Raw genomic sequence first — 27,662 nt, forward strand, 5'->3', positions numbered from 1 at the left:
GCTAGGACTACAGGTATGTGCTACCACACCCAGCTAATTTTTTTAAAAAATAGCTCATACAGGTGGGGGTCTCACTATGTTGCCCAGGCTGGTCTTGATTGAACTCCTGGCCTCAAGTGGTCTCACGCCTCAGCCTCCCAAAGCTCTGGGATTACAGGCATAAGCCATCATGCCCAGCCCACATTTTTTTTTTTTAAACAAGTCTTTATCTTTTGGAGATACATGCCAGAATATTTGTGTATGAAATGAAATGTTGTCTGGGGTTTGCTTTAGATAGAGAGGAGATAATAGATGAAACAGACAACTTATTAGTTGGTCATTGTTGATACTGGATAAAAGAATAAATGGACTTCTTTATACCATTTTACTTTCATACTTTATTTGAAACAGGATCTTGTTATGTTGCCCAGCTGGACTTGAACTCCTGGCCTCAAGAGATTCTCATGCCTCAGCTTCCCAAAGCTTTGGGATTACAGACATGAACCACCATGCCCAGCCCATAATAGAAAGTTTTAAATTTTAAAATAAAAGTATTCGTAGACTTGACTATATGGGTCCTGGTAATGCAGACTAGTGAACATAATCAGATGTTTCAGTCTTTCCCTGTTGGTACTGCTTGCCCTCTGAGCCCATTTCCTCTCCTGATCATCACCTGCTATTTCCAATCAACAGAAAAATAGAGTAGCCTACGTAGATATATAATGAGTTTATACTAAGAGGGAAATTTTAATATTATAAAGAAGTCTATACAGATTCTGGAGAGCAATCCTGAACAGAAGATTGAGGAAGCAAATAGATTAATTAATGAAATAGTGTATTCAGTATGCAATAGGTAACATTTTATGATATGGTTGAATTTCTGGAAAGGTATCTTATAAATATCAGACCTTATTTAAGGAGCCTTCCACTGATATAATCTGCCTTTCTCTCTCCCCCTGACTTTATTGCTGCCCATCTGTAGTTTTGATCTTTTTTCTCTAGGATTCTTTGCCTAGAATTGCATGGGCCTTCTGGATCTGGAACACAGATAAAGGAAGAGGATGAATGTTTTTCAGATGTTATCCCTTGCTGGAGTGATTGTAAATTCTAGCGTGTGTGTGTGTGTGTGTGTGTGTGTGTGTGTGTGTGTATTTTCTTAAGTTAATTAGCCTCTTCCAAACATAATACCTTGCCTTTCAATCAGTTTGGGACTTCCTTTATCCCTGACTGGCTGCAGTTCAGGAAAGAATATACAGCGGAGACCTAGGAGTTTCATTTTTTTATTTGTTTGTTTTTTGAGACAGAGTCTGGCTCTGTCTCCCAGGCTGGAGTGCAGTGGCGTGATCTCTTCTCACTGCAACCTCCGCCTCCTGCATTCAGGCGATTCTCCTGCCTCAGCCTCTCTAGTAGCTAGGACTACAGGCGCCCGTCACCACACCCAGCTAATTTTTGTATTTTTAGTAGAGATGGGGTTTCACCATTTTGTCCAGGATGATTTCAAACTCGACCTCGTCATCTGCCCGCCGTGGCCTCCCAAAGTGCTGGAATTACAGGCGTGAGCCACCGCGCCTGGCCGAGACCTGGAAGTTTTATGTCAGATTTTATCTCTGTAGTTTTCTAAGGAATTAGTATGTGTGCTCAAATAATAGCTAAGTATTAAGTTTGAAATTTTCTAGAAAAACAATCACAAAGTGGTTATGCCTAGGATGTTTTTGAATATTGGTACAAGAACAAATGGGTTGCTACTAGATTTCCTTTTTACTTTCATATTCAGATGTAGGAAGAGTTGGAATTCAAAATGTGAAAAGCCGTCTTGAATCTCAGTAGATTCTTAAGAAATTCTTAATTCATTGAAGAGCTGTTGGTCGTGTGTGTTTTTTGGCAGGGGCGGGTCTGTGCATGTTGTTTTTAAGAATTCAGGGATGTGTATGAGACTATCATTGCTTCTACAAGGCTGCTTAATGACAGTTTGCTGCTTGACACAACAGGCGAAAGGGGTGCCCTTTCTAGAGCAGGGATCTTGGTTTCCCTTTTTCCCCCTAGTAGTATCATTCCATGTATTTACCAAGATATGCATCGTTTAGTCCTGTCTTGGCTAAATGGTCCTTAAGGACATAAAATAGAAGGATATTGTGCAGAAGAATTACTAATTCTCCGTAGTATATTTTTTTACTGTATTTTCCTCATCAACAGATGGAATATTTTTAAACTTAGAAGAAAAAACAAGCATTTTTCTCCAAAAGATTGAGAACCACTGCTTTTAGGTTATTAATGGTGGTCTGCAATGGATTTGTTAAAAATTTGGGGCATGGATTTTTTTTTTAATGTTTTTATTATTGGTTACTGAGTATTGGAAAAGGAAATACAGTATTCGAAAACAATAATGTTCAGGATTTAGAAGTATTTTACTGAGGAAAAATAAGTTTATAAATAGACGTTTTAATGAAAAGGAAAATAGCAAATTTATGGAAATCCGAGATAGTCTGTGTTTTGCTTCACTCTGTTTAGTGCTAGAATTCTGGGCTTTGTTTGGGGTCAAACTGATATGACAGGAAAACTAACAGACATTATTAAAAGAGACAGTAACATAAATGGGAAAGTTTGAATATGGTATATGGTTGTAATTATATTTTGCATAAGAATTAAAGCAGTTTATACCAGTTGTATTCCTAACTAAAAAGTACTATTTTATCAGTTTCCTGGGACTAATTTATTATAAGTTAATTGATGACATGAGCATTTTGGCCCAAATACAGTTGAAATGTTTATTGAAACTGGATCAAAGATGAGCATATGTGTCAAGGCTTTAAAAACATTTTTCATATTAAGATTTCCAGAGAAAGTTTTTGTAATCTATAAGTTAAATATTTTTAATGCTTTAGATGACGGGAACTATTGAAGGTCCTGGATCTCATAACAAGCCACTAGCTAGCTGATCCAAAGACATTGGCCTCATGGGCTTCTAGGAAGACAAATGTGCTCACCATTTCAAAGATTTTATTTTGCTCAGTAACCTATTAGACGTATATTAGTATTTGTTTGAGTTGGTCATTGTCTTCCATTGCTGTTACTTTTTTTTTTTTTTTTTTTAATTTTAGAGACAGGATCTTGTCACCCAGACTGGAGTGCAGTGGCACAGTCATAGCTCACTGCAGTCTCAACTCTTAGTTAGGCTCAAGGGATCGGGATCCTCCCACCTCAGCCTCCTAAATAAGTAGGACTACAGGTATGCACCACCACTCCTGGCTGTCTTATTGTGTTGCCCAGGGTGGCCTCAAACTCCTGGCCTCAAGTGATTCTCCTAAGTCAGCCTCCCAAAGCACTGGGATACAGGTGTGAGCCACCCTGCCTAACCCCATTGCTGTTAAAGTTTTTGTTTCTTTGTTTTTTAGACAGGCTCTGGTTCTGTTGCCTAGGCTGGAGTGCAGCAGTGCAGTCTCAACTCATTGCAAGCTCCATCTCCCAAGCTCAAGCCATCCTCCCACTTCAGCCTCCTGAGTAGCTGGGACTGCAGGTGTGCATCACCACGCCTGGCTACTTTCTTTGTAATTTTTTTTGTTGTTCAAATAGGAATCTTCCACATGCACCCAAAATATTTTTGGTTTGTGACACTTAGTGTTATTATTGAGTCGTTTTTCCATTGGAAGGTGTGCCTCAGAGTGGGTGAGCCTTTTTGCCCTAAGTCTGTCAGCACTCTAAGACTCCAAGTACTCTAAGAGGTTGCTCACTAAAAATAAGAACAGCTAGTCATCTACCTCAAATGTGAGCCATCACTTTTGTGATATAATCAGTCCTTATCTTTAGTACACAGATTTATGGAATATCACACTGTCTGCCTGCTTTGGGGTGTTTCTCCTGTGTCATTCATTTTTGGATATTGGCATATAGCAAATACAGGAATGCTATGTCACAACTGTGGGTTATGTATATACTAGCAGTTAGCTCTGCTCTAAGGAGAAATTTGCATTCCCAAGAATGCAAGAAATTTATCAACAAACTTGTATCATAAAAATAATTTACAGTGATTTTTTTCTTAAAATGTTTCAATGATTAAGACTTTTTTTAATAACCGTAAGTGTATAATTGTAAAACCTAAGCATTACTCAGCAAATCTAGCAATTGTTGAATTGCATAAGCTTTTTATTCTTTGGAACTTTTGCTAAAGAATGATGACCTTTGATTTCCTGTCACCATGACCTATCATTATGATAAACATGCCCCTCTTATGTGTCCTTATACTCATTATAAGGATAAACAAGGGATAGCTCCACCCACCAGATGTCGTAGACACAACTGGTATTTTTGGAATTTTGCTGTAAACTAATCCTGGGAGGAAGAGAGATTATAGATAAATTAAGATTGGCCGTGAATTGATTGTTGATTAAAGCTGGATAGGGACTATGGGATTTTCTCTGGTTTTATATTTATTTTAAGTTTTTCACCTTAAAGTTTTGTGTTTTTTTTTTTAAAGATAAAAAAAGCATAAATAGTGTAAACAAAGTTTTGAAGAAGAAGAAAACAGGTTAGTAGCTAATTAACAAAAAAGTTCTTGTTCCATTCAGGCAAAGGAGTTTGGACTAGCCCAATAAGCATTAAGGAAACCATTATTTGTAGATTTCAAATAATGGAATGATAGTAACCAAAGTTATGTTCTAGAAGGGGTAACGTCATGGAAGAACGTAGAGTAGATTGGAGGGTTCACACCCCAGAGGCAGTGAGACCGGTTCACTGCTATTACATAATGCTACCTTGAAATCATAGGGAGGCGACTGATGTGGATTTCTGAAAGTCTGCAAAAGTTTCAAAGGAGAATAGCTCTTCACTCAGACTCTCAGTCAGTTGCTAGTGCCAGCACAACAAAAAAAGAAAAAGGGGTTTTTCCTTTATTTGGCCAGGGCGTGGATTTGGACCATGTGGGTGTCAAAATGGAGTATACCAAGTGATTTTGTTCCTACAGTGAAAATGAAGTCTGTATTTTGTCTCCTGTCTTTTAGTAAATCAGTATAGATAAGTCTTTTTTTTTTTTTTTTTTTTTTTGTGATGGAGTCTCACTGTCGCCCAGGCTGGAGTGCAGTGGCATGATCTCCGCTCACTGCAAGCTGTGCCTCCTGGGTTCACGCCATTCTCCTGCCTCAGCCTCCCAAGTAGCTGGGACTACAGGGGCCCCCCACCACGCCCGACTAATTTTTTGTATTTTTAGTAGAGATGGGGTTTCACTGTGTTAGCCAGGATGGTCTGGATCTCCTGACCCCCTGATCCGCCCGCCTCGGCCTCCCAAAGTGCTGGGATTACAGGCGTGAGCCACCGTGCCCGGCCAAGTCTTTCTTTTTTTTTAATTATTTTCTTTAGTTTTTCCCACATGTTCTAAGATAAGTCTCTTATAATGTCTAGGTTTCTTTCCAAAGGTGATTAAAAATGAAGCATCATATTTTATACTTCTGAGGCAGAACTGCTAGAACAGAGTTTTGATTATCTGTTTGAAACGAAGCACTCAAATCTTCTAGCTTACTTGCATTTGCAGTCAGACATCTACAGATGCCAGCTAGATTACAGATGGCTAGCATAAGTTTTTTCATTACGGAAAGAAATTTAGAGCTTAGTGCAGTCTATTAAAAGAATTAAAGATTATGTCAAAGGACAACTATAAGAAAATACTTTGGTTCTGAAATACTGCTTCAGCTAGGGTTTATTTTGAAGCTCCCAGCCCAAATTTGTAGAAATGCAACCAAGATCTAATATTTAGTGTGTAAGAATTTTACAGGACATCCAATCAGTAGTAGTCTTAAAAGAGAATCTCGTAGGCTGAAGCAGGCAGATCGCCTGAGCTCAGGAGTTCGAGACCACCCTGGCCAGCATGGTGAAACCCCGTGTCTACTAAAAATACAATAATTAGCTGGGTGTGGTAGTGGACACCTGTAATCCCAGCTACTCAGGAGGCTGAGACAGGAGAATTCCTTGAACCCGGGAGGCGGAGGTTGCAGTGAGCCAAGATCACGCCATCGCACATCAACCTGAGCAACAAGAGCGAAACTCCGTCTCAAAAAAAAAAAAAAGTGAATCACATAGATAAACATTGGGAATTTGCAGATAACTTTCATTTTAGGGTTTCTGGAGTTCTGTGGCGTAATCTTGGCTCACTGCAACCTCCACCTCCCGGCTTCAAGCGGTTCTCCTGCCTCAGCCTCCCAAGTAGCTGGGATTACAGGTGACCACCACCACGCCTGGCTGATTTTTGTGTTTTTAATAGAGACGGGATTTCACCATGTAGACCAGGCTGGTCTCAAACTCCTGACCTCGAATGAGCCATCCGCCTCAGCCCCCCAAAGTGATGGGACTACAGGCGTGAGCAACCGTGCCCAGCCCTAGGGTTTTCTTTTAGAATGTAGAGAATCTTCTATGGAAAAGACTGTATGAGGAAAGTGAGAATTGAAGTTATTTTAAGACTGGGCATGGTACTCACGCCTGTAATCCCAGCACTTTGGGAGACCCAGGCAGGAGGACTGCTTAGAGCCCAGAAGTTTGAGATCATCGCTGGCAACATAGTGAGACCCCAGTCACTACAAAAAAATTTAAAAATTAGCCGGGAGTGGTGGTATGCACCTGTAGTCTCAACTACTCAGGAAGTTGACCTGGGAGGATCCCTTGAGCCTGAGAGATTGAGGCTGCAGTGAGCCATGGTCATACCATTTCATTCCAGCTGGGCGTTAGAGTAAGACACCGTCTCAAAAAAAAAAAAAAAAAAAAAAAAAACAGAAAGAAAAATTCTTTTAAGGAAATTATTTAAGGAAATTTAGCCTTCTACCATGTTTATCAAGAACCTAAATGTTTGTGGAAATGTAAAATGGTTTTAACTTTATGGAGGGTGGTTTGTCATCACTAATAAATATGCCCATGCCATTCTGGCAGTTTCATTTCTAGGAATTTGTCCCAAGGAAATATTTGTGCATGTGTATAAAGAAAGGTATAAGTACATGATCGTTCAACACAACATTGCATATGTTATGGAAAAGCAGCAACAATCATAAACATCCACCTGCAGAGGACTGGTTTAAATTATAGTCGATGCATAGACTAGAATACTTGCTTAAGAGGAATTAGTGGTTTTGTACATACTCATAGAAACATATCTAATGCTGAATTAAAATTCATAGCTGCTGAATTTTAAAAAGCAGTTTACAGAGCAGTAGGGTTATCACTTACATGAGAATTTAACTTCTACTTTTTAATAGTAATATTTGCATATTTTTCCAGGCATTATTTGTATTGATACAGTCATTCATGGGGGAGGGGAACCCTATTGTGCATATTAGAACTATTAAACTGTAAGTTGTTGTTGATACTGATTTTTCTGAGACAGAGTCTCGCTCTGTCACCAAGGCTGGAGGGCAGTGGCGTGATCTCAGCTCACTGCAGTCTCCGCCTCCCAGTGTCAAGCAATTCTCGTGCCTCAGCCTCATAAGTAGTTGGGATTACAGGTGTGCACCACCATGCCTGGCTAGTTTTTTTTTTTTTTTTCCGTAGTGACTGTTTTGTCATGTTGGCCAGACTGGTCTCGAACTCCTGGCCTCAAGTAATCCACCTGCCTTGGCCTCCCAAAGTGCTGGGATTACAGGCATGAGCCGCTGGGCTGGGCCAAGCTTTAAGTTCTTTTCCTGCTGTATACTTAGCTACATGGTTTGCCAGATGATCACAGAACATGTGTAGTCAGGTTTTTTTCTGTACTTTGAGGATTCTTGCTGCCCATTGGCCTTCATTTTTCATAGTATTTTCCTTGAGACCAGTCAATGATAAGCTTTGTCTAAGCTAATTTAAAAGGGATTTATAAAAGAATTTATTTCTTTTTTTTTTTTTTTTTTTTTTGAGACAGAGTCTCGCTCTGTGCCCAGGCTGGAGTGCAGTGGCCGGATCTCAGCTCACTGCAAGCTCCACCTCCCGGGTTTACGCCATTCTCCTTCCTCAGCCTCCCGAGTAGCTGGGACTATAGGCGCCCGCCACCTCGCCTGCCTAGTTTTTTGTATTTTTTAGTAGAGACGGGGTTTCACCGTGTTAGCCAGGATGGTCTCGATCTCCTGACCTCGTGATCCACCCGTCTCGGCCTCCCAAAGTGCTGGGATTACAGGCTTGAGCCACCACGCCCAACCCCAAGAATTTATTTCTGTAAGAGACTCCTTCACTGGTAAACTATGGAATGGGTTAGGGATTTCTTCCATTCAGGCAAGGGTGGTGTTTTCCTTCAGAGTTTGACTCATTAATTGTTAAAGACACACTTTCTGGATTTGTTTGTTTGTTTTTTGAGACGGAGTTTTGTTGTTATTGCCCAGGCTGGAGTGCAATGGTGTGATCTCGGCTCGCTGCAACCTCCTCCGCCTCCTGGGTTTAAGCGATTCTCCTGCCTCAGCCTCCCTAGTAGCTGGGATTAGAGGCATGCGCCACCACACCCAGCTTGTTTTGTATTTTTAGTAGAGACAGGATTTCACCATGTTGGTCAGGCTGGTTTCAAACTCCTGACCTCAGGTGATCCCCCCGCCTCGGCCTCCCAAAGTGCTGGGATTGTAGGCATGAGCCACCGCGCCCAGCCCACTTACAGGATTTTTTCCCCCTTCATGGTTGTATAAATGCAATACTTGGCACATAGGCAAACCTAAACAGTTTGCAAGTTGCCTACCCTTTTCTACATTGGATAAAATAAACCTCTTAAAATAGCACTTAACATAGTTTATATTTATATATATATGTATATTAATAGTAGTCACTTCATGTTTGTTGAATGAATGAATGAAAAAGTAGCAAATCTACATAATGTAAATCCCAAGACAGCCAGGAATTTTGTCTAGACCTAATTGTCTAACATAGCACCAATTGGTACTTAATAAAAACAAGGCTGGGCATGGCAGTATGTGTCTGTGGTCCCAGCTACTTGGGAGGCTAAGGTGAAAGGATCGCTTGAGCCCAGGAGGTTGAGGCTGCAGTGAGCTGTGATTGCACCAGAGCACTCCAACCTGGGTGACAGACCCTGTCTCAAAAATAAAAATAAAAAACAATTAGTTATAACTCAGATGTTGCTATCTAAGGTAAGTAGTAATTACTATAATAAACAGAAGCTATACATTAAAATCTTAATTTTCTTTCCTCTGAACTCTACTACTGTAGGTGTGTAGTAGACTTCATACAAGCTAATCTTTTTGTAGCTCTGTTTCTTCATTTCTGTTTCTTCATCGATTGGAGAAATTTTGCCTAAATTAATGAAAGTAAAAATACAGATATTAATGGCTCATAAGTGTGCACAACCCACCTCATCTATAGTAAGTAAAAGTGGCTCCCGTTTTGGGGTTTGAAAATGAAGAAGATCTGAATTAACAGAGGAGGCACGTGTAGAGATACGAGAAGTTCTTTTCCTACTCTAGTTTGGTACGTTGGTCTCACACATGTTCTGAGCCTAAGAACACAGTAGAACAGAACCTTCAGAAAGTATTGAGAGTATAACTCTTTAAAGAGGTTTAGTCAGTCTAAATTATTTGAGGGCATCATTTTTATTTGGTACTTAGAAGTCTAAAATCTTCCTGATTCTTGTTAAGGTTACAAAGAGTCTGTATTGTTGGTTAGTTTAACAGTAAATACCTTTTTATCATTGTTAAATGGGTTGTAAATAAAATATTTCTTTTTCTTCAGTGTTAATTTACAATCATAATATTTAGATAATAATAGTAATTATATCATTTTTGGTATGTAATCTTATCCTACTGCCACTCCCTTCTTCTGCTGCACATACTACTAAGTATGACTTGGTCTCTATAATACTCTTTTATGGAGAAGGAAATTCTTAATATAGACTAAAGTAGGATTTTTTTAAGTTGTCTTTTAATGGCCTTTTATTCTAGTAAACTTAGATTTCTTATAGACATCAGTTTATTATGCCAAGCTCAGTAGCTCCTAGAGTGAGTGTAAATTTAGGCAAAGGAATAAACTGGTATTGTAGAAGAGATGGGGGAAAAGGAAATTTTTATTTTTGCTTTAAATTACTAAATCATGGTGTTTCCTGTCTCCAGTGCTTATCCCAATCAGTGTTTCTCTCTTTTCTTTTTTCCCTTCAGTCCTTAACCCCTAAATTCTTTGCTTGCATTAATTTGCTTCAGATTATAAGCCTAATGTATACTGTTCCAAATACATAAACTTTTCACTTTATCTCTGAGTGCTCTTTTAGAGTTCATCTCTTTGTTTTCCAGTAACTCATATTTGTTTCTTCTAATGCTTCACACTTCTCTCTCTTTTTTTTTTTCATGTTTCTCACATTTTTTCTTTCCACATTATCTGCTGTAGCAAACTTGAAATACATGCTTTTGGAGAAGAATAAAAACAGTGTTTAGCCATATTCCGGTTATTAGCAGCAGCTCCTCTTTCTTCACGTATACTCAAAGGGACCAGAAAGTTATTTAAGCTCTTAGTTGCTGCAAATGCTAGTCCATGTGTGCCTATGGGTCAGCACAACAGGTTTTTTTTGTTGTTTTTGTTGTTCTTGTGTTTTTTGGTTTTTTGGGGTTTTTTTTTTTTTTTTTTTTTTTTTGGGTACAGATGAGAAAACTGAGACTGTGAGACATTCTGTGAATTTCCTAAGCTAGTTGGCAGCAGTGCCAGGATTCATAGAAATCTGGAGCAGGAAGACACACAATGAAGATTTTACTTTGAGGAATTTAGGGATCATCTATGTAAAGTGATTTTTCTGAGGTCACTAATTATGTTGTAGACTAGAACTCAAGTCTCCTAACTCCTATTATAGTGCCTTTTTTTCTTTTCTTTTTTTCTTTTTTTTTAGGAGATGGGTCTCACTATGTTGCCCAGGCTGGTCTTGAACTCCTGGGTTCAAGCGATCCTCCTGCCTCAGCCTCCCAAAGTGCTAGGATTACAGATGTGAGCCACTGCACCCAGCCTCTAATAGTGCTTTTTCCTAGCATACTTTTCTTCTCCTAAGGTAAAAGGCTGTTTGTCATGGTACAGCTACAGTGATTTTACTTGAGATATTTGACTTTGAGATGAAGATGAAGATAAGTATATAATGCAGTTGCCACATTCATTCTCATAAAAGTTGGTCATGTAGATAAGCAGTCATATATTTATTGTATTTTGGACTGTTCTGTGATTTAAAAATTATGTAGAGAGTAAAAATCATCATACCAGAAAACCCAATATTCTTTCCCCATTTCCCCTTTTTACTGTTTTGTAAAGTCATTCAAAAGATAAATCAAAGAACTATAAATGTATTTAAGAAGAAATTCAGCCTATATGTAATAAAATTTTGAATAGTCAAGTTCAGAAATTGGATTTTTAAAAAATTATTAGCTACTTTAACCCTTTTGAAATAGTCCCAAAAAGTGTTTTTCTCTTCCCGAGTTAAATTTTTTCATTTATTGACCTATTAAAGTATTTTTAGTGCTTTAGAGCTATTCTGTGTATCTGTTCATTTTTGTTATTTAGTAGTATATAGAAGTAGTAGATTGGGCTGAATAGATTTATTTCAGGATATATCTTAGATATTTGTGTTTTTTCATGAATCCCAGTTTAAGGGTTATTGCTTTCAAAAGGAAGAAATTTGGTTAGTTATGACTTGGCTAGTTGAAGTTTAGAGAACTGCTTTATACAGGATATTTTATTTATTTAGTGAGAAAAAACAACTTTTTATAATTTTATAATACTGTGTGAAAAACCTGATACCAAAACTTCTGAAAAAGAAACCAGGCCTAGGAGATGAGAAGTCTAGAGAAGATTATTAAATTGAGGATTTTTAAGTTAGTTTCTAAATTAGTAAATTGTGGCTCATAAGATTAAAATAATCTGATCCTTTAGTAAGATCTGAAGTAATATTTTTGCCCTTCAAAAAAGTGATTGTTATAAGTACTATTATTGTGAGATGATACTGCTTAGTCTACCTTGTATGTCAGCATAAGCAAGATTAGATTTTCTCTTTTCTCTAATAGATGCCAATATTTAACATTGATTTTTATCTAATTTCAAAAATATCTATGAAATATATTTTCTGTCTCTGAATTAGAATATGTGTATATTTGTCTTTACTTGAAATATTATAGCTGGATGATAGATTTCAGAGCAATTTTTATGCTTAGGGAAGCCACTACCTCCCAAAAAGGTTTTCTTATGAGAATGAGGAAAATAAGTATACATTTTCATATTTATGTTATTATGTTGATATGCTTGGATAATTGTATTTATAAAAGTAAAAAATGTTCAGTATTTTATCTAAAATGTAATAATGGATATTGTACAGCCAAAGAAATTAAAAGAAAAAGGACACTTTGAGAAAATGGCTTGTTCTTATGTATCTGAATATATACTGTGTTCACTTATGTTTTGTCAGACACTGAAATTGAGGAAGAGAGATTTGGCGTTCTGTTGGTTTATGGAGTGAGTTGATCAGAGATTGCTCCTTGGCTGAGTTGCTGTCTGCATAGGCTGTTAACAATTGTTTCTCTGGCAGCAGATCTTGTTCATCAGGATTGCATCATTTCTGGGAGAATGGCCAAGGTCCACAGCCTCAGTACAAAGACTGTCTGAAGCATATGAGGCCTGTTCTCTTTCTGAAGCGGCACTCCTCTTCCTGCCAGTCCTCTTCACAGGATTACTGAAGCAGACTTGTTCTGAATTTCTTTCATTGGATTGGTTGTTTATTGGACTCTTGTCTCCCAGCTGCTTCCGCCTCACCTGTCTGATGCAATTTCTTCTTCTGAAATCTCTGTTGGAATTGTTCATAAAACACTTTTTGTTTGTCTTCTCTGTGAGTGACCAGGGAGATCATACAGGTCTTGTGCTTTCAGCAAGTCATATAGAGAAGAGACTGTCAGAATGATGATATAGAGACTGTTGGCCATTTCTGAACCCAATTAAAAAGATGGGGTCCTTAAGAAACATTTCTGGCATGTTCTATCTAACATCCTTTCCCCTAGAAACTGTATGTAAATGGCACCTCCTAAAGAGAGTACTCGGTACTACTGGAAGGTACAGGCTGTCTCTGTTTCTGAATCCGAGAACTTACCTAGTGTTCCTGAGGTTTCTGATGGATTGTTGGGGAAATAGTTAATAAGAATTTGAAATTGTGATGCATTTTCCCCATACTGTACACTCACATCTATTTCTGTCTTTTCCTCCTTTCCTTTTTTCTTTCTTACTTGCTATTGCTTCTCCCTTGATGTACTTTATTTCTTCCTTCCTTTTACTGTTACTTTGATACTTTTTCTTTCTCTAATTCTGAGTATACTATTTTAAATTGTTTCTAAAAAATAGCTTATTTTCCAGTTTTTTAAAATTAGAAATCATAAAATATCAACGTAAATAAAATGCATGTGTTCTAATGCTTGGTAACTGGAATCCTATGAACAACTCTTTTCATGTTTATGATATGTTAATCTTTAAGCTGTTAATAACTCTGGCCAGTGTTAAATTTGACTTTTTGGAAAAAACACCAGAGACTTAAAGGATACTGATCATTTTCCCCCCAAAGTCCTGGATCACCTATTTTACCTTTCTTTTTGGAAGGTAGAAAATTAAGCCCCCTTTTTTAAGCATGTTTCCATTTGACCACACATAGAAATGACTCCCTTTTATCTTTTTTTTTTTTTTTTTTTTTGAGACGGAGTCTCGCTCTGCCGCCCAGGCTGGAGTGCAGTGGCCGGATCTCAGCTCACTGCAAGCTCCGCCTCCCGGGTTCACGCCATTCTCCTGCCTCAGCCTCCCGAGTAGTTGGGACTACAGGCGCCCGCCACCGCGCCCGGCTAGTTTTTTTGTATTTTTTAGTAGAGACGGGGTTTCACCGTGTTAGCCAGGATGGTCTCGATCTCCTGACCTCGTGATCCGCCCGTCTCGGCCTCCCAAAGTGCTGGGATTACAGGCTTGAGCCACCGTGCCCGGCCATCATTATTTTTTATAGTAGGACAAGAAACTAGATGATGTGGAATGAAGGGAAAGAAAGGAGTAATAAATATGGACTTGTAATTTAATGGGTGATGATGGGCCCTTGTCTGGCTGGACAGCTATCGGACATCGGGTTAAAGATCTCTGAATTTGAGAACTGTTCAGTGGAGAAGGGAGTCACCTCTTAGGAGAGAGAAAAAGGAGTCCCTTGGAAAATGAGAGAGAATTCTAATTTGAAGGAAGGGGAAGAATTAGCCAGTGACAGAAGTATTTACCATTTATGTCAAATAATTTCCTTCCCTACCCTCTCGTTTCTGGCTTTATGGAAAAATTAAAGATTAAAGGGCAAAAAATTCAGTGCTGGATGGACGTAGGGTGGTAAACAAGATAGTATAGATGTAGGATGGTAAGCAAGATAGTATACAGAAACAAAATTGTTAATATAGCTGTAGAATTCCATTCTGTGTGTTGATCAATGTTATTTCTTTCTATACTAATTTGTGTCTCAACTTTTTCTAGGTCTTCAGAACTACTAGCAGATAATTTGGGGGGACTTCATATTCAGAAGTCTATATAAAGGTGACTGACCCAAGTAAATCCTTTTAATTTCTGTTTTATTTTTTGCATTTTAATGACTGCTGGAATCATGTTGTAGTAAATGGTGATTATAATTTACTTGGCAAATATTTCTTGAACTTCTTTATGTGTCAGTTACTGTTTTGGCCATTGGAACTACAGCAGTGGATAAAAATCCCTTTCCTCATAGAGTTTATATTCTGGTAGGAAAAAACAAATTATAATAAGAAAATACTGCATTTGGATGATCTGTTAAATGTTCCTCAGTTAACATTTTAATAGTGACATTTTACAGAGAGTTACTTAGGGAAGGAACTATTCTTAGGGTAATATTTGAGAAATTTGGGGTTATTAACAGAATTTGAATTAAGAAGCCTTATTATTATTAAATCGTTAGTTAGAATGAGATGGTCAAGCTAACCTATTATAGTTGCTTTCATCAGAAGAATGAAGCAGTCATGTTAAACTAGACACGAGGAAAAAGGAATATTTTTTATGAAATAGAAATTTATAGTTACTGACTTAATTTTTTTTTTTTTTTTTTTTTTTTTTTTTTGAGACGGAGTTTCATTATTGTTGCCCATGTTGAAGTGCAATGGTGCGGTCTCGACTCACTGCAACCTCTGGTTCCCGGGTTCAAGAGATTCTCCTGCCTCAGCCTCCCAAATAGCTGGGATTACAGGCGCCTGCCATCATGCCCGGCTAATTTTTTTGTATTTTTAGTGGAGACTGGGTTTCACTGTGTTAGCCAGGCTGGTCTTAAACTCCTCACCTCAGGTGATCCGCCCACCTCAGCCTCCCAAAGTGTTGGGTGTGAGCCACTGCGCCCGGCTGACTTAATGTTTCTTAAAGTTATTTATCAGCTATCCAAAATAGCTGTGTTGGTGTAGCAATCATTTATTCACTCATTAAGATGTTATCTGAAGGAACTTTTCCATCTTTTCCTTTTAGTATATCTTTTAAAAATTGCTCTAGGAAAAATATCAACTATCATCTTGGGTTTATAACTTGTCTTTTATCTGGAAACTGTACCTTTTTTTTTTTTTTTTTGGAGACAGAGTCTCACTTTTGCTTAGGCTGGAGTGCAGTGGCCCCGTCTCAGCTCACTGCAATCTCTGCTTCCCAGGTTCAAACGATTCTTGTGCCTCAGCCTCCCAAGTAGCTGGGATGGATCATAGGCATGTGCCAACATGCCCAGCTAATTTTTGTATTTTTAGTAGAGATGGGGTTTCACCATTAAACCGTGCATTTTTTAAATGGGTATACAATAGTAATGGCTACAACAAAGGGTTTTTAATGATGTTGAGTACGGTTTTTGGTTTAAGTCTTTTACTGAAAATATAACACAATTCAGATTCCCTTTACTGATCAGGGGAGGTGTGGTGATAATCAGACTTTCTTATGATTATCTGGTCAGACAGTTTTGGGGCTTTTTTAAAAATCTGAATTATACAGTGATACTAATAGAAAGAGTTGTAACCAACAGCCCCCAGTATTTAACTGTGTCTTTTGGGTTTACTTGATGAGTGTTCTTGTTTTATCATTTACAGATTTTACTTCAGTTTCCCAAAGGCTTAGAAGATGTACTACCAAGGTCTCTGTTTGGATATACTGTTAGGGAAAGGAAACATACATGTGTAAGACTGGCCTAAAGGCAAAAAACTTTTTCTTTTTTCTTTTTTTTTTTTTTTTTTTTTTTTGGCGACAGGGTCTCACTTTGTTGCTCAGGCTGAGTGCACTGGCACGATCTCAGCTCACTGCAGCCTCCACCTTCCAGGCTCAAGCAATCCTCCCACCTCAGCCTCCTGAGTGGCTGGGGCTACAAGTGCATGCCACCACACCAGATTTTTTTTTTTTTTTTTTTTTTTTTTTTGAGATGGGGTCTCACTCTGACGCACAAGCTGGAGTGCAGTGGTGTGATCTCACCTCACTGCAACCTCCCCCTCCTGGGTTCAAGCGATTCTCCTGCCCCAGCCTCCTCAGTAACTGGGATTGCTGGTGTGCACCACTACAGCTAATTTTTGTGTTTTTAGTAGCGAAGGGGTATCACCACATTGGCCAGGCTGGTCTCGAATTCCGGACCTCAGGTGATCCACCCACCTTAGCCTCCCAAAATGCTGGGATTACAGGTATGAGCCACCGCACCTGGCCCACACCAGGTAATTTTTGTATTTTTAGTAGAGACAGGATCTAACCATGTTTCCCAGGCTGGTCTCCAACTCCCAAGCTCAAGCAATCCACCTGCCTCAGCCTCTCAAAGTGCTGGAATGACAGGAATGAGCCACTTCGCCTGGCCCAGTCATTCGCCAGCCCAGCTATATGTCACCTCCATTTGGGTATAGGAACAGGCGTATTATCATACCCAGAGGTCTCACTTCATCATCCAGGCTGGAGTGCAGTGCATGATTATGGCTCACCGCAGCCTCTACCTCCTGTGCTCAAGTGATCCTCCCACCTCAGCTCCCAAGTAGCTGGGAACACAGGCGCACATCACCATGACTGGCTGATTTTTTTTTTTTTTTTTTTTTTGCTATTTTTGTAGAGGTGGAGTCTCACTATGTTGCCTCGGCTGGTCTCAAATTCCTGGGCTCAAGTGATCCACCTCGGCCTCCTAAAGTGTTGGGATTACAGTTGTGAACCACTGCACCCAGCCCACAATTTTTTTTTATTTGCATTAATCTTTGTATATCAAAGTAAGATTGGAGCATCTCAGACCATCTATCATTTAAAATTTACATTAACCGGCCAGGCACGGTGGCTCACGCCTATAATCCTAGCACTTTGGGAGGCTGAGATGTGGGTGGATCACCCGAGGTCAGGAGTTCGAGAATGCCTGGCCAACATAGTGAAACTTTGTGTCTACTAAACATACAAAAATTAGCCAGACATGGTGGCGGGCACCTGTAGTCTCAGCTACTTGAGAAGGTGAGGCAGGAAAATCTCTTGAAACCGGGAGGCAGAGGTTGCAATGAGCCAAGATTGCACCATTACACTTCAGTCTGGGCAACAAAAGTGAAACTGTCTCAAAAAATAAAAATAAAATTTACATTAACCCTCTAGGTTGATTCAGTCGGTATCATGTACTTTAAATTCCTTTAGCTTTTTTAGTATTAATAATGGTTCTAATGACTTATTATGAATCAGTGCATCAGTCATGATTCTCTTTGTAGTCTTTTTTGCAACAGTCCTTGTTAAACATGGGTCTTTGACATTCACATTGACTTTATTCCCCCTACATAAAATGCTTTTTTGTTTCATCTTTTTGATGTTTTTTTACACTACTGTAAAACTACTAATGTAAAGTCACACAAAGAACACTTGTTTCCCTCTGCACCATACCTCCAAATCTCTTAATCTATTTTTGCTTTTTTTCTACTTCAGTAATTTCTGAGTCTTTCTGTTCCCAAATTTCACTGGTTTATGGTCACCATGTCAAGCTATCCTCATTGCTTTTTCATACACAGTTCTTTAGTCTTTATCATGAAACTGTACTCTTCATGATTTCGGGATTTTTTTCGTTGTTTTTAAAAAACAATTGACTTTTTTAGAGCAGTTTTAGGTTCACAGGAAAATTCATCAGGAGATACAGAGATTTCCCATACACCCTCTGCACCCACGCATGCACAGCCTCCTCCTGGTTTACATTTTTGTTCATATCTAGCAGCATATTATTACCCCACAAATAAAGTTGCTAAGATGATTGCATCTTCTCCCAAAATTATAGTTAAGATGATTTAAAAGAAGGAAGAGAGTGTTCAGTGACAAAAGAAGGCAGTAAGAAACAGCTGTTTCCAATCAAGTATAAACAACCAATTGATCTCTTTTAATTTGGAAGAAATAACATTATTGACTGCTTGTGAAACTGCGTTTATTTGTGGCCTAGGGAAAAAAATGAAGATCTTGAATTTTTAAAGAGTTTAGGTAAACTAGGATATTTCTAATAACCATCCTTTATCTTAAAACTTGTTTGCTAGATCCTAGGCTGCCAGAAAATTTTGTTTGGGCAGTTTTAGAATGGGGAGAAAGCGTTGGTTAGTGAGATGGGCAGACTCTTCCTTTCCCTTCAACTGAAAAGGAAGAAAAAAGTAAGCATAACTTTTTGCCCCCTACTTTGTGAAACATTAATGAAATGCATAGTAAATCATGGGACACTGTGGCTGTATTTATTTTATAGCTATCCCTTAAAAGCCTTGTTCAAGAATGCAGAAAAATATTCAGTAGCATTTAAGATAAACTTAAAGAACCATCTGGGCCGGGCGCGGTGGCTCAAGCCTGTAATCCCAGCACTTTGGGAGGCCGAGACGGGCGGATCACGAGGCCAGGAGATCGAGAGACGATCCCGGCTAACACGGTGAAACCCCGTCTCTACTAAAAAATACAAAAAAACTAGCCGGGCGCGGTGGCGGGCGCCTGTAGTCCCAGCTACTCGGGAGGCTGAGGCAGGAGACCGGCGTAAACCCGGGAGGCGGAGCTTGCAGTGAGCTGAGATCCGGCCACTGCACTCCAGCCTGGGTGACAGAGCAAGACTCCGTCTCAAAAAAAAAAAAAAAAAAAAAAAAGAACCATCTGATAACTAGGTATTTATTTTACTAGATATTTTCCTTTTCTATTGTAGGATTCCTCATGTCCATAACATGTTGGATGACGCTCTGCAGCTCACCCCCACTCTCAGAGTGGTCAGTCTCCATTAATTGGACCCCGTGATTTCCAATCTCTGCTGTGTTGGACGTCATGAGCATTGCAATCCCTCTGGGAGTCACCACACCAGATACATCCTACTCAGATATGGCTGCTGGATCAGAGTAAGTGCTACTTTCTAGGTCGTAGGTAAATTACCAGTCTGTGTGGAGACAACTTTCTTATGGATAGCTAATAAGATAATATGTAGTATTTTCTTAACCAGATCCTGTCCCACTATAATTAACATTAGACCTTTCCCTTTACCCCCATTGAAGCTGGAGGAAAAAAGGAATTAGAAGGGGAAGGAAGAGTTTTCAGAGGGGTATTTCTGGGCAAATAATTAATAGAACCAAAGTTGCAAAGTAGGAATTCATTCTCATTTATTTTAATGGGTGGGGAAAATTAGAATAAAGTAGGTATTACTACCTGCTTCTGTAGAGTTAATGATTATTCTGATGGAGGGAGATAAGGTGTTCTTTCCAACTGATTTTCCTTGAAGTCCTCTTCCTATGTACTTCCCATTGTTCTAGAGTAAAGGGGTCGAAACTGTATGGGCAGGTTGCCTAGACCTTCTGACATCTGGGGTAGAAAACATGGAGAGCAGTGTCATCTGTTTATTTTTATAATATTCATTGCCTAGAAAGAGGACCTTCAAAATCAGTGGTACCAAACTTTCTTTTCAGCTAAGAGCAGCTTTAGGAATTCAGAGTTTGTCCAAAGGCCCAATCCCTAAAATTATACTCTCAATTCTTGAAGAATGTAAATGCCAAATGACAATGAAGGTAGGCCTTCATTATACAACTTTTATATATATTATTCACAGTTTTTAAATTTTTAGTCTTTTGTATCCCTTCTCTTTTAAGTTGTCCAAGATTCCCCCTGCTCACAGATTCCCCCTGTTGTCCTTTTACCTCCCTTGTACCCAATCTTCCTTGCTTACAGAAAGGAAGTGGAAGCCCCCTACCTTTCAAGACGAAGTGGCACTACACCAGGATGTGAAAGTCCAGCGAAAGAGACCCAAGGGGCCTAGGGGGCAGCACACCCCCAGAAGCCAAGTCTATTCCAGGCAGTACCAGGGATTAGGGTCTGGGCTGGAAAAATCCTGGTGTTTTGAATATGTTCAGGTCCAGTTCAGACTCTTGATCCCACAGCCACTTCTTGAGTGAGGTGGGTGTTGCTCTAATTCCCCTGTTTCTCTTGCCATTTTCACAGTCCCCGGGGATGCGTCCCCCTTCAGCAAAGCAAAGCAACTGAACCAGATTTCTGGGTTGAATGGCAACCCTGATTAATAGTGGTTTTCTTCCTTAAAACAGTATTATTAAAGATTGTGTATATTTCTTCATAAAGCCACCTAATATAACTTACCTGTTGACTGAGTTCCTTAAAAAGGAAGACTTAAAGCTACCCTGAGAAATAGTATATAATATTCTGGGGTGGTCTAAAACGGAAAGCAGCGTTTGGGCTTTTTCCCATATAAAAAGGAGAAAGGAGGGTTGGGAGTGGGGAAGGGTTGATTTTGTTTCTTCTAGAGCTTTTTTCTTCTTTTGTTTTTTTTATTTTGGTTTGGTTTGGGGTTTTTTGCATGCAAAAGGTATTTAGTTATATCAGTAACTGAGACTTACCATTTTACAACTCTTTCCCCAAATAAAGTACTTAAAACTCTTCCTGCATTAGTAGGTAGCCTAGTTGTATTGTGTTTATAGGTTTTTATAAAGTCGGCTACTAACCTGGTACTATGTAGATTGTCTAACTATGTAGATAGATAGCATTAACATTTGTGAGAAATTTCAACAAAGAGGTTAAACCAGTAAGTTTGGAATTAGTAGATAAAAGACCCAGAGCAGTTAATCTTACAATTGGTGTTTTCCCCAAAGTATAGACATGACTGCCCGCAAATACTGCTAGGGAGTCCAGGAGTAATTTCAGAAATAAAAATACTTCTGGTCTACAAATGTGACTGCACTGTCTCTGTTAACACCAGCGTATTCTAGGATTTCCTGAAACATTTTCATTCATGATCTCCAGACAGATTTCTGATACTGTAGTCGTAACTGGCTACATAGTTACGCATTTCTACAAAGGGAAAGAATGTCAATGACTAGCTACGTACCATTCTGTTAAATTATTAATATTTATTAATGTTTCATCATGCCTATTTCACTGTCCTGGGCACTTTAAGATTAAACCTGGTATTAAGTGCAGCATACTTAACTAGACCTAGACTTCATAGGATTTTAAATCCTATGGCAACTGTATGCACTATGCATTTATTTTTGTGTGTGTTTGTAGGAAATTTTGTAGATGTAACAAGTGAAGCAAAGATTTTTCTGAACTTCCAATTCTGCCATTACAGAATTTCAGGCATTTTCCAAGAAATGGCATGATAGCAACTGGGTTGCATGTTGTACTTAGAACACAGTTGATGGAGTATATCTGTTGTGAGCCTGGTTTCTGTGTATGTGTCCAATTCAGTGATAGGAGAAGAAAGGCTGTAATTAGATTTGCATAAAGTGTTTGCCTGCTAAAGAGATGTAATTCCATTCCAAATTTTTAATTCATATTTTTAAATATAAAAACTAGTATATATATCAAGGAATGTTTTAGGAAATCTTATAGTTACCTGTCAATGTCTAACTATGTATTTAATCAATCCAATATGGAAATTGCAGAGTTTCTTCATCAGAAGAGTTTAAATTTTAGATTTGGCATGCACAGCAATATATTCAATGCTGTGCTTAACTAGAAAGTATTGTGCAATACGATGGCCTTTTAACCTCCACAATATACATTTTATTTTTATTCCCTAGACTTGCACATGAAGTGCATATGTTCATATTTACCCGTTTGGAGATGGGTAAGATACAACCAGCATAGCTCCATCTCCATGGCCATCTTTGATTTCATGCAACTTTCCTTTTTCCTGTCCCCACCCCCCAAAAAAATCCATTCCTAATAAACAGCTATCATGTTTCACTCCATGTGTTCAGTGGTACAAAATCTATATAAAATATATACAGCTTTTGGAATACTTGTTTAATAATGTACCTAGTAAATTAACAATGTTGTATAAATTTATTACTTTCTTTTAACTGTCCATCATAGAAACTAAATTATACCTTCATTTTATTATTTCTTGTCTGCCTTTGGTTTCATTTAGGAAACCCCACCTGTTTCCTAATACTCAGAGATGATTGCCTCTCAGTGAGCCATGTTCAGATCATCTTTTTCTCAAGAATACTGACCTGCATTCTTGATGTACCCCTCCCCCTGTTCCCATCTTGCAGACACTTTTAAGTAATAAAATGCATGCACCTCACTAACAGAGAATACTTTCCTCTGTCTAAAGTTCTTCTTCACCTAGAAATTTCCTTTGCTGTTATTAATAAGATCCCTTCTCACAGTTTTGGAGCATATAACTGGGTGAGTTGGATACACATCTCAGAATTTTCTTTGATCCCTCACTTCTCAATTGACATTGCACCACATTGAACTGCACACTTATTCCTGCCATACTATATATTGTATATCTCTAAGCAGGAAAAAATGTCTGTTATTTCAAGCAAACAATATGCATTATTTGACTCCCTGAAAGACCCATTAATCTCTAAGTTTGTGTTATACCAATCATCGGAGTTTCTAATTTGTGAATCTGTGTTCTAATTAGTATAAATTACAAATTACTATTCTATTCTGCAAAGCTGTACAAACTTTTTATTTTTGAATTATCCTTCAGTATTCCCTAAAACCTAACCAGGTAACAATCAAAGTTGAAGTTCTTGCTTCCCATAAACCTGAATTTTATCATTTGCCATCAAAGCCTTTTTATTGTAAAGGCTTATGTTAATTTTCTAAGTTTGAATACATGTATAATTCTACAATAATACATTGTGCTTGAATAGTTTATTTTCTACTCACAAAGGGTACAAAAAGATACTAAACCGAGCTTCTCACTAAGCCTGGTTAATAAAGGTCTCAAATAATTTTCTTTAAAGGACTAAATGTCATCCTCATTTCTATAGCGGAAAGAGCATAGACTTTGGAGTCAGACAGACTTTGTTTCAAATCTTAGCTGTGTCAATATGTAACCTTGGGGAAGTCATGTAATCTCACCACCACATCTTCCCCCTCTGTAAAAATGGGGTATATACCATGTTTAGTGGTTGCTGAAATTGAATTAATAGATATATAAAGCACCTAACAAATAATGGGCAGTTCACAATGGTGGCCATTACTGTTGTTATTATTTGTCACTAGACTAACATAACTTTCTAGTTTAGTTTTTATTTTGAAGTTCTATGGTATTATCATGCAGCTGATAAATAATTTTGTCCTTAATATGCTTGCATGTCATTGGTGGATGAGAAATTATTACTCTAATATTTGAAAGGTGTTGGGGGTTCGTCAAGATGAGAGGTATGATAAATATAAGATGCCATTGTTTTTACCTGTACTTTCTTCAGGGTATCCTGTCTTGGTAGTGAATGGAAGAGGGCCTGGTCCCTGGGGCAGTGCAGAAGGCACTTTCATCATCTCACTCACTGCAAATGTCATGTGAGGTTTCATGGAAGTATTAAGAGATCCAATTAAGAAGAATAGTTCTGAGTCTAAACCAGCCCAGAGTGGCTTCTCTAGGGGAAACTCCCCGCTCAGCTGGTACGTTTGTGTTTGTCATTAGGGACACCTTGTATCTCAGGTGCCTGCCTTCAGACATCTGCCTGTACTGGCTTCACACAAATCCACATTTAATAACACTCCTACTGTTATTTATAGGCTTAGTTATGTTAATAAGATTGTTTCACTGAGTTCTTTCTCTTATCCTAGTGGCTAGTGGTTGTGGAAAGAGGAGGGGTTAGAATGGGAAATGAAGTTAGTTTAAGGGAAGATTAGGTGTTATGCTATCATGCATTGCTTTTCGCCTTTGTGCAGCCCTGAATCTGTGGAGGCTAGTCCAGCAGTTAATGAGAAGAGCGTGTATTCCACTCATAATTATGGGACCACTCAGAGGCATGGGTGTCGAGGACTGCCTTATGCTGTGAGTATGCATTTGTTTCTCTCCAGAACAGTGATCTTCCTGGAGTGTAATCCATTCTTATACATTGTGACTTTCTTGAAATGTTTATATGCAGCATGACGAAGTTGCCCCTTTTGCACTTCCCTGACTCCAGCGGACGTCTAGCCCTGCATCATTGTTCTTGTTTTTATGTCCCAGTTGACCTTGGCATTTTGTTTTATCACTTTCCTGGTTGAAGCCAAAAAACGAAGGGTACTACTTTCTTCTTTCTTTCCATATGTACCATACTTTAGGGGAGAGAGGGGCCAGTGTTTGGACACTGTTGATTTAAAAAATCTTATTTTCAGGATCATAATTACGGAGCCCCTCCTCCTCCGACACCTCCTGCTTCTCCCCCTGTCCAGACGATCATCCCTCGTTCTGACCTGAATGGCCTGCCGTCGCCCGTAGAGGAACGCTGTGGAGACAGCCCGAACTCTGAAGGAGAGACTGTACCTACCTGGTGTCCTTGTGGTCTTTCTCAGGATGGCTTCCTTCTCAACTGTGACAAGTGCAGGTAAGATCCTGTTCCATCTAAATTTAAGTCTGGGTTGCTGGGATTAGGGTTTCTTACAAGTAGGGAAAAGCTCAAAGTATTCTTTCTTGTGTTTGTTAATGTAGATGATTCCTTAGTGCTCCTTGGCTCGAATTCTCTGCACTAGGTGAGAATTGCTGACAACAAGGAATGAGAGATTGATGTTAAAGCTATTGAATTTGATATGAAATTTAATGTCCTGGAAACATTTGGTAGGTGGGAGGGAGGGGGTAGCATATGCAGAGACACTTCGCCCATGTGTGCTATGATGTGATGCATGCTGTTGAAAGGACTACTTTAAGTTTATTTTCCCTCTTTAGGGGAATGAGCAGGGGGAAGGTTATTAGACTTCATCGGCGGAAGCAGGACAACATATCAGGTGAGCGGAAGATGGATTAGGTCCACAGTTTGACATATAAATATTCTGTGATCTGAATGTTCATTTTAAGAACCCCTCTTGGCCCGGTGCAATTGATCACGCCTGTAATCCCAGCACTTTGGGAGGCCAAAGCGGGTGGATCACCTGAGGTCGGGAGTTTGAGACCAGCCTGACCAACATGGAGAAACCCCATCTCTACTAAAAATCCAAAATAGCCAGATGTGGTGGCGCATGCCTGTAATCCCAGCTACTCGGGAGGCTGAGGCAGGAGAATCGCTTGAACCCGGGAGGCAGAGGTTGCCATGAGCCGAGATTGCACCATTGCACTCCAGCCTAAGCAACAAGAGCAAAACTCCATCTCAAAAAAAAAAAAAGACCCCTCTTATAAGTTCCTATGGTCCCCCAGCCAGCTCTTTTCACAGAAAGAGATAGAAGTCCTCTCAAGACCACTGTATAGTTCTCTCATTGTAAACGAAATGTATTGGGAACATTTTAGCCCTGCAGCAAAGTATTCCTTGTGAACACCAAAAACATGGATCCCTCTTTTAAAAATTAGCCAGTCTCAAATTGTTATAGATTGAGTCAGTGAAGCTTAGAGACTGAATACAAGGGGAGAAATAGACACCATGAGGAATAGGGTTTATATGCTTAATGCCAATCACATAGAATCTTGTTTTCATAAGGAAGATGGGTACCTAATGTTGCTTTACAGATAATGAGAGTTAATAATGTAAGTAATGACTTACTGCATGTGGTGCACACCTAAAACAATAAGCTACTTTTAATGTACTTTTGAGGCTATTAGTACCTGAACTAATAAATCATCGTTTTTCAGGTGGGGATAGCAGTGCAACAGAAAGCTGGGATGAGGAGCTTTCTCCTTCCACTGTGTTGTATACGGCAACACAGCACACACCTACAAGCATCACCTTAACTGTTAGAAGAACCAAACCCAAGAAGCGGAAAAAGAGTCCAGAAAAGGGTCGTGCAGCACCAAAGACGAAGAAAATCAAGGTATGTAGGGTAAAAATAAATATAAGTGTCTGAAATAGCTCAAATTTTGGAGCAAGAATGCACCAAAATTCTTTTAAGAAGTTTGATCCAGGTATTTGAAGGGCCACTTTTGTTCTACTTGCAAAAATCAGCTAATCTGTGTTATATACATGTAGACCAACCTCTCTTCTGCCACACCATATCATCACCACTGGCTCAAAGTTTCTTCTACTCCAGCCCCCATCCCAGGTATGAAATTCCAGCCCTACCTGGCACAAGCCCATATGTGTTGCAGCCTCAAGTCTAGGCTTCCACTATCCGTACAGTATCTCCCCACCTTTCAACCCCAAAGTACAGTCTGAAATTCTTGTCCTGGTTACATGCCTCATGTCTTTGGGTTGATTGTTTTTCCTTGTTTCAAAAAAAATAAAAATCAGGAAACATCTCTTGAATGCTCTAGGCTTCCTCAGTGTCATGGTCACTTTCCTGTATTCTCAGCTAAAAAGTCTCCGGGAGAAACTTCTTCTGGTTTGTGTTCTTTCTTCCCCATCACAGCAACTTTGTTGCTTCTAGGTGACTTGTTCACCCCTTGTTAAGGGGATTGGTCTTTGTTTCCTTCTTAGTTGCAAAACTGGTAAATCTGCAACTTTAAAGTTTTTTTATTTACTTTTTCTCTTAGTATCTGAAGTGCATATAGGATTTAAGAGACCCATGCTCTTCCCTGTTAATTACCTAGCTTCACAGTAGAAAGTATTAAAATTAGTCTCAGAGTTCATTGGCCTTGAGCTACCCCTATTCTTGATAATAGTTTGGGGAATTCCATTGTATTTTTTACCTAGAGAAACGGGGACAGAATAGAACACTAGTTTGTGCCTTAGTTTTAGTCTCAGATAGGTATAACTGTCATTCTTGGTACCAAGTTTTGTTTGTTCTACTTGTTTTCCTCCTTGGGATAGGCATTTCGAGAGGGATCCCGGAAGTCCTTGCGGATGAAGGTAAGGGGTAATCTTCGCTGATGCTGTGTTTTACTTCACTGTGATCTTGCATTTTGGTCAGCTTCTTTCTTGACATTGATGGTCTGGGAATCTTGGAGTCTGCTTTTCATTAGTTTGTAGTTGTTGCCATTCAGTTTTCATAGAGCTTTTCTCCAAAGTAGATTTTCTTGGCCATTTTCTGAAATATTTTCCCTTTCTGTAATCAGCCTTCATTGATTGGTTTTTCATGCATTGCTTTTGTAGGGAGTAAGTGACATTTTTCCAAACAACATGAGGCTGGTATGTTCTGTCACTGTGATTGAACTCAACCTTAGGAGTGGAGTTTTCTGGTAATGATATAGGATCTCTTGTGCATCTACCCTAGCACTGTGTGGGCTTTAATTGCAGAAAGCTTGTATTACTGATAAGAATTACTCTTTTCTCATAGCATATCTGTTTGGTGGAAAAGACTTAGATAATGCTAGCATGTTTCTTAAGATATCAAATAAAAGAGTTTATGAGGTATGACTTTGTAAAGAACTTGGAGAATAGAGCAATTATGTGGAATGGTTTAAAAGA

General features: G+C 38.9%; 1 protein-coding gene across 50 annotated transcripts in view; it reads left to right on the top strand.

The window, feature by feature from the left end:
* The window catches only part of SETD5 (SET domain containing 5), an 83,307-nt gene that overhangs the window by 14,741 nt on the left and 40,904 nt on the right, over nt 1-27,662 (top strand). For 5 of the 50 annotated variants that reach the window (XR_012431380.1, XR_012431378.1, XM_045384757.2 and 2 more), the window contains exons 2-10: nt 14,416-14,475; nt 19,088-19,274; nt 20,095-20,319; nt 23,613-23,805; nt 24,079-24,184; nt 24,511-24,719; nt 25,058-25,116; nt 25,952-26,130; nt 27,066-27,104. Coding sequence is in view for 43 of the 50 variants with exons in the window: in XM_045384757.2 (XP_045240692.1) it covers nt 23,714-23,805; nt 24,079-24,184; nt 24,511-24,719; nt 25,058-25,116; nt 25,952-26,130; nt 27,066-27,104 (684 nt within the window). In the remaining 7 variants the exon portion in view is untranslated. Of the gene's footprint in view, nt 1-10,789; nt 10,946-14,415; nt 14,489-16,022; nt 16,110-19,087; nt 19,275-20,094; nt 20,320-23,612; nt 23,806-24,078; nt 24,185-24,278; nt 24,416-24,510; nt 24,720-24,823; nt 24,865-25,057; nt 25,117-25,951; nt 26,131-27,065; nt 27,105-27,662 lie in introns of all 50 variants that reach the window. The other 45 variants (XR_012431384.1, XM_074032785.1, XM_074032792.1 and 42 more) reach the window with 33 other exon arrangements.

The sequence above is a fragment of the Macaca fascicularis genome, chromosome 2 (genome assembly GCF_037993035.2).
Source record: "Macaca fascicularis isolate 582-1 chromosome 2, T2T-MFA8v1.1".
In the NCBI taxonomy this organism is placed as follows: Eukaryota; Metazoa; Chordata; class Mammalia; order Primates; family Cercopithecidae; genus Macaca; species Macaca fascicularis.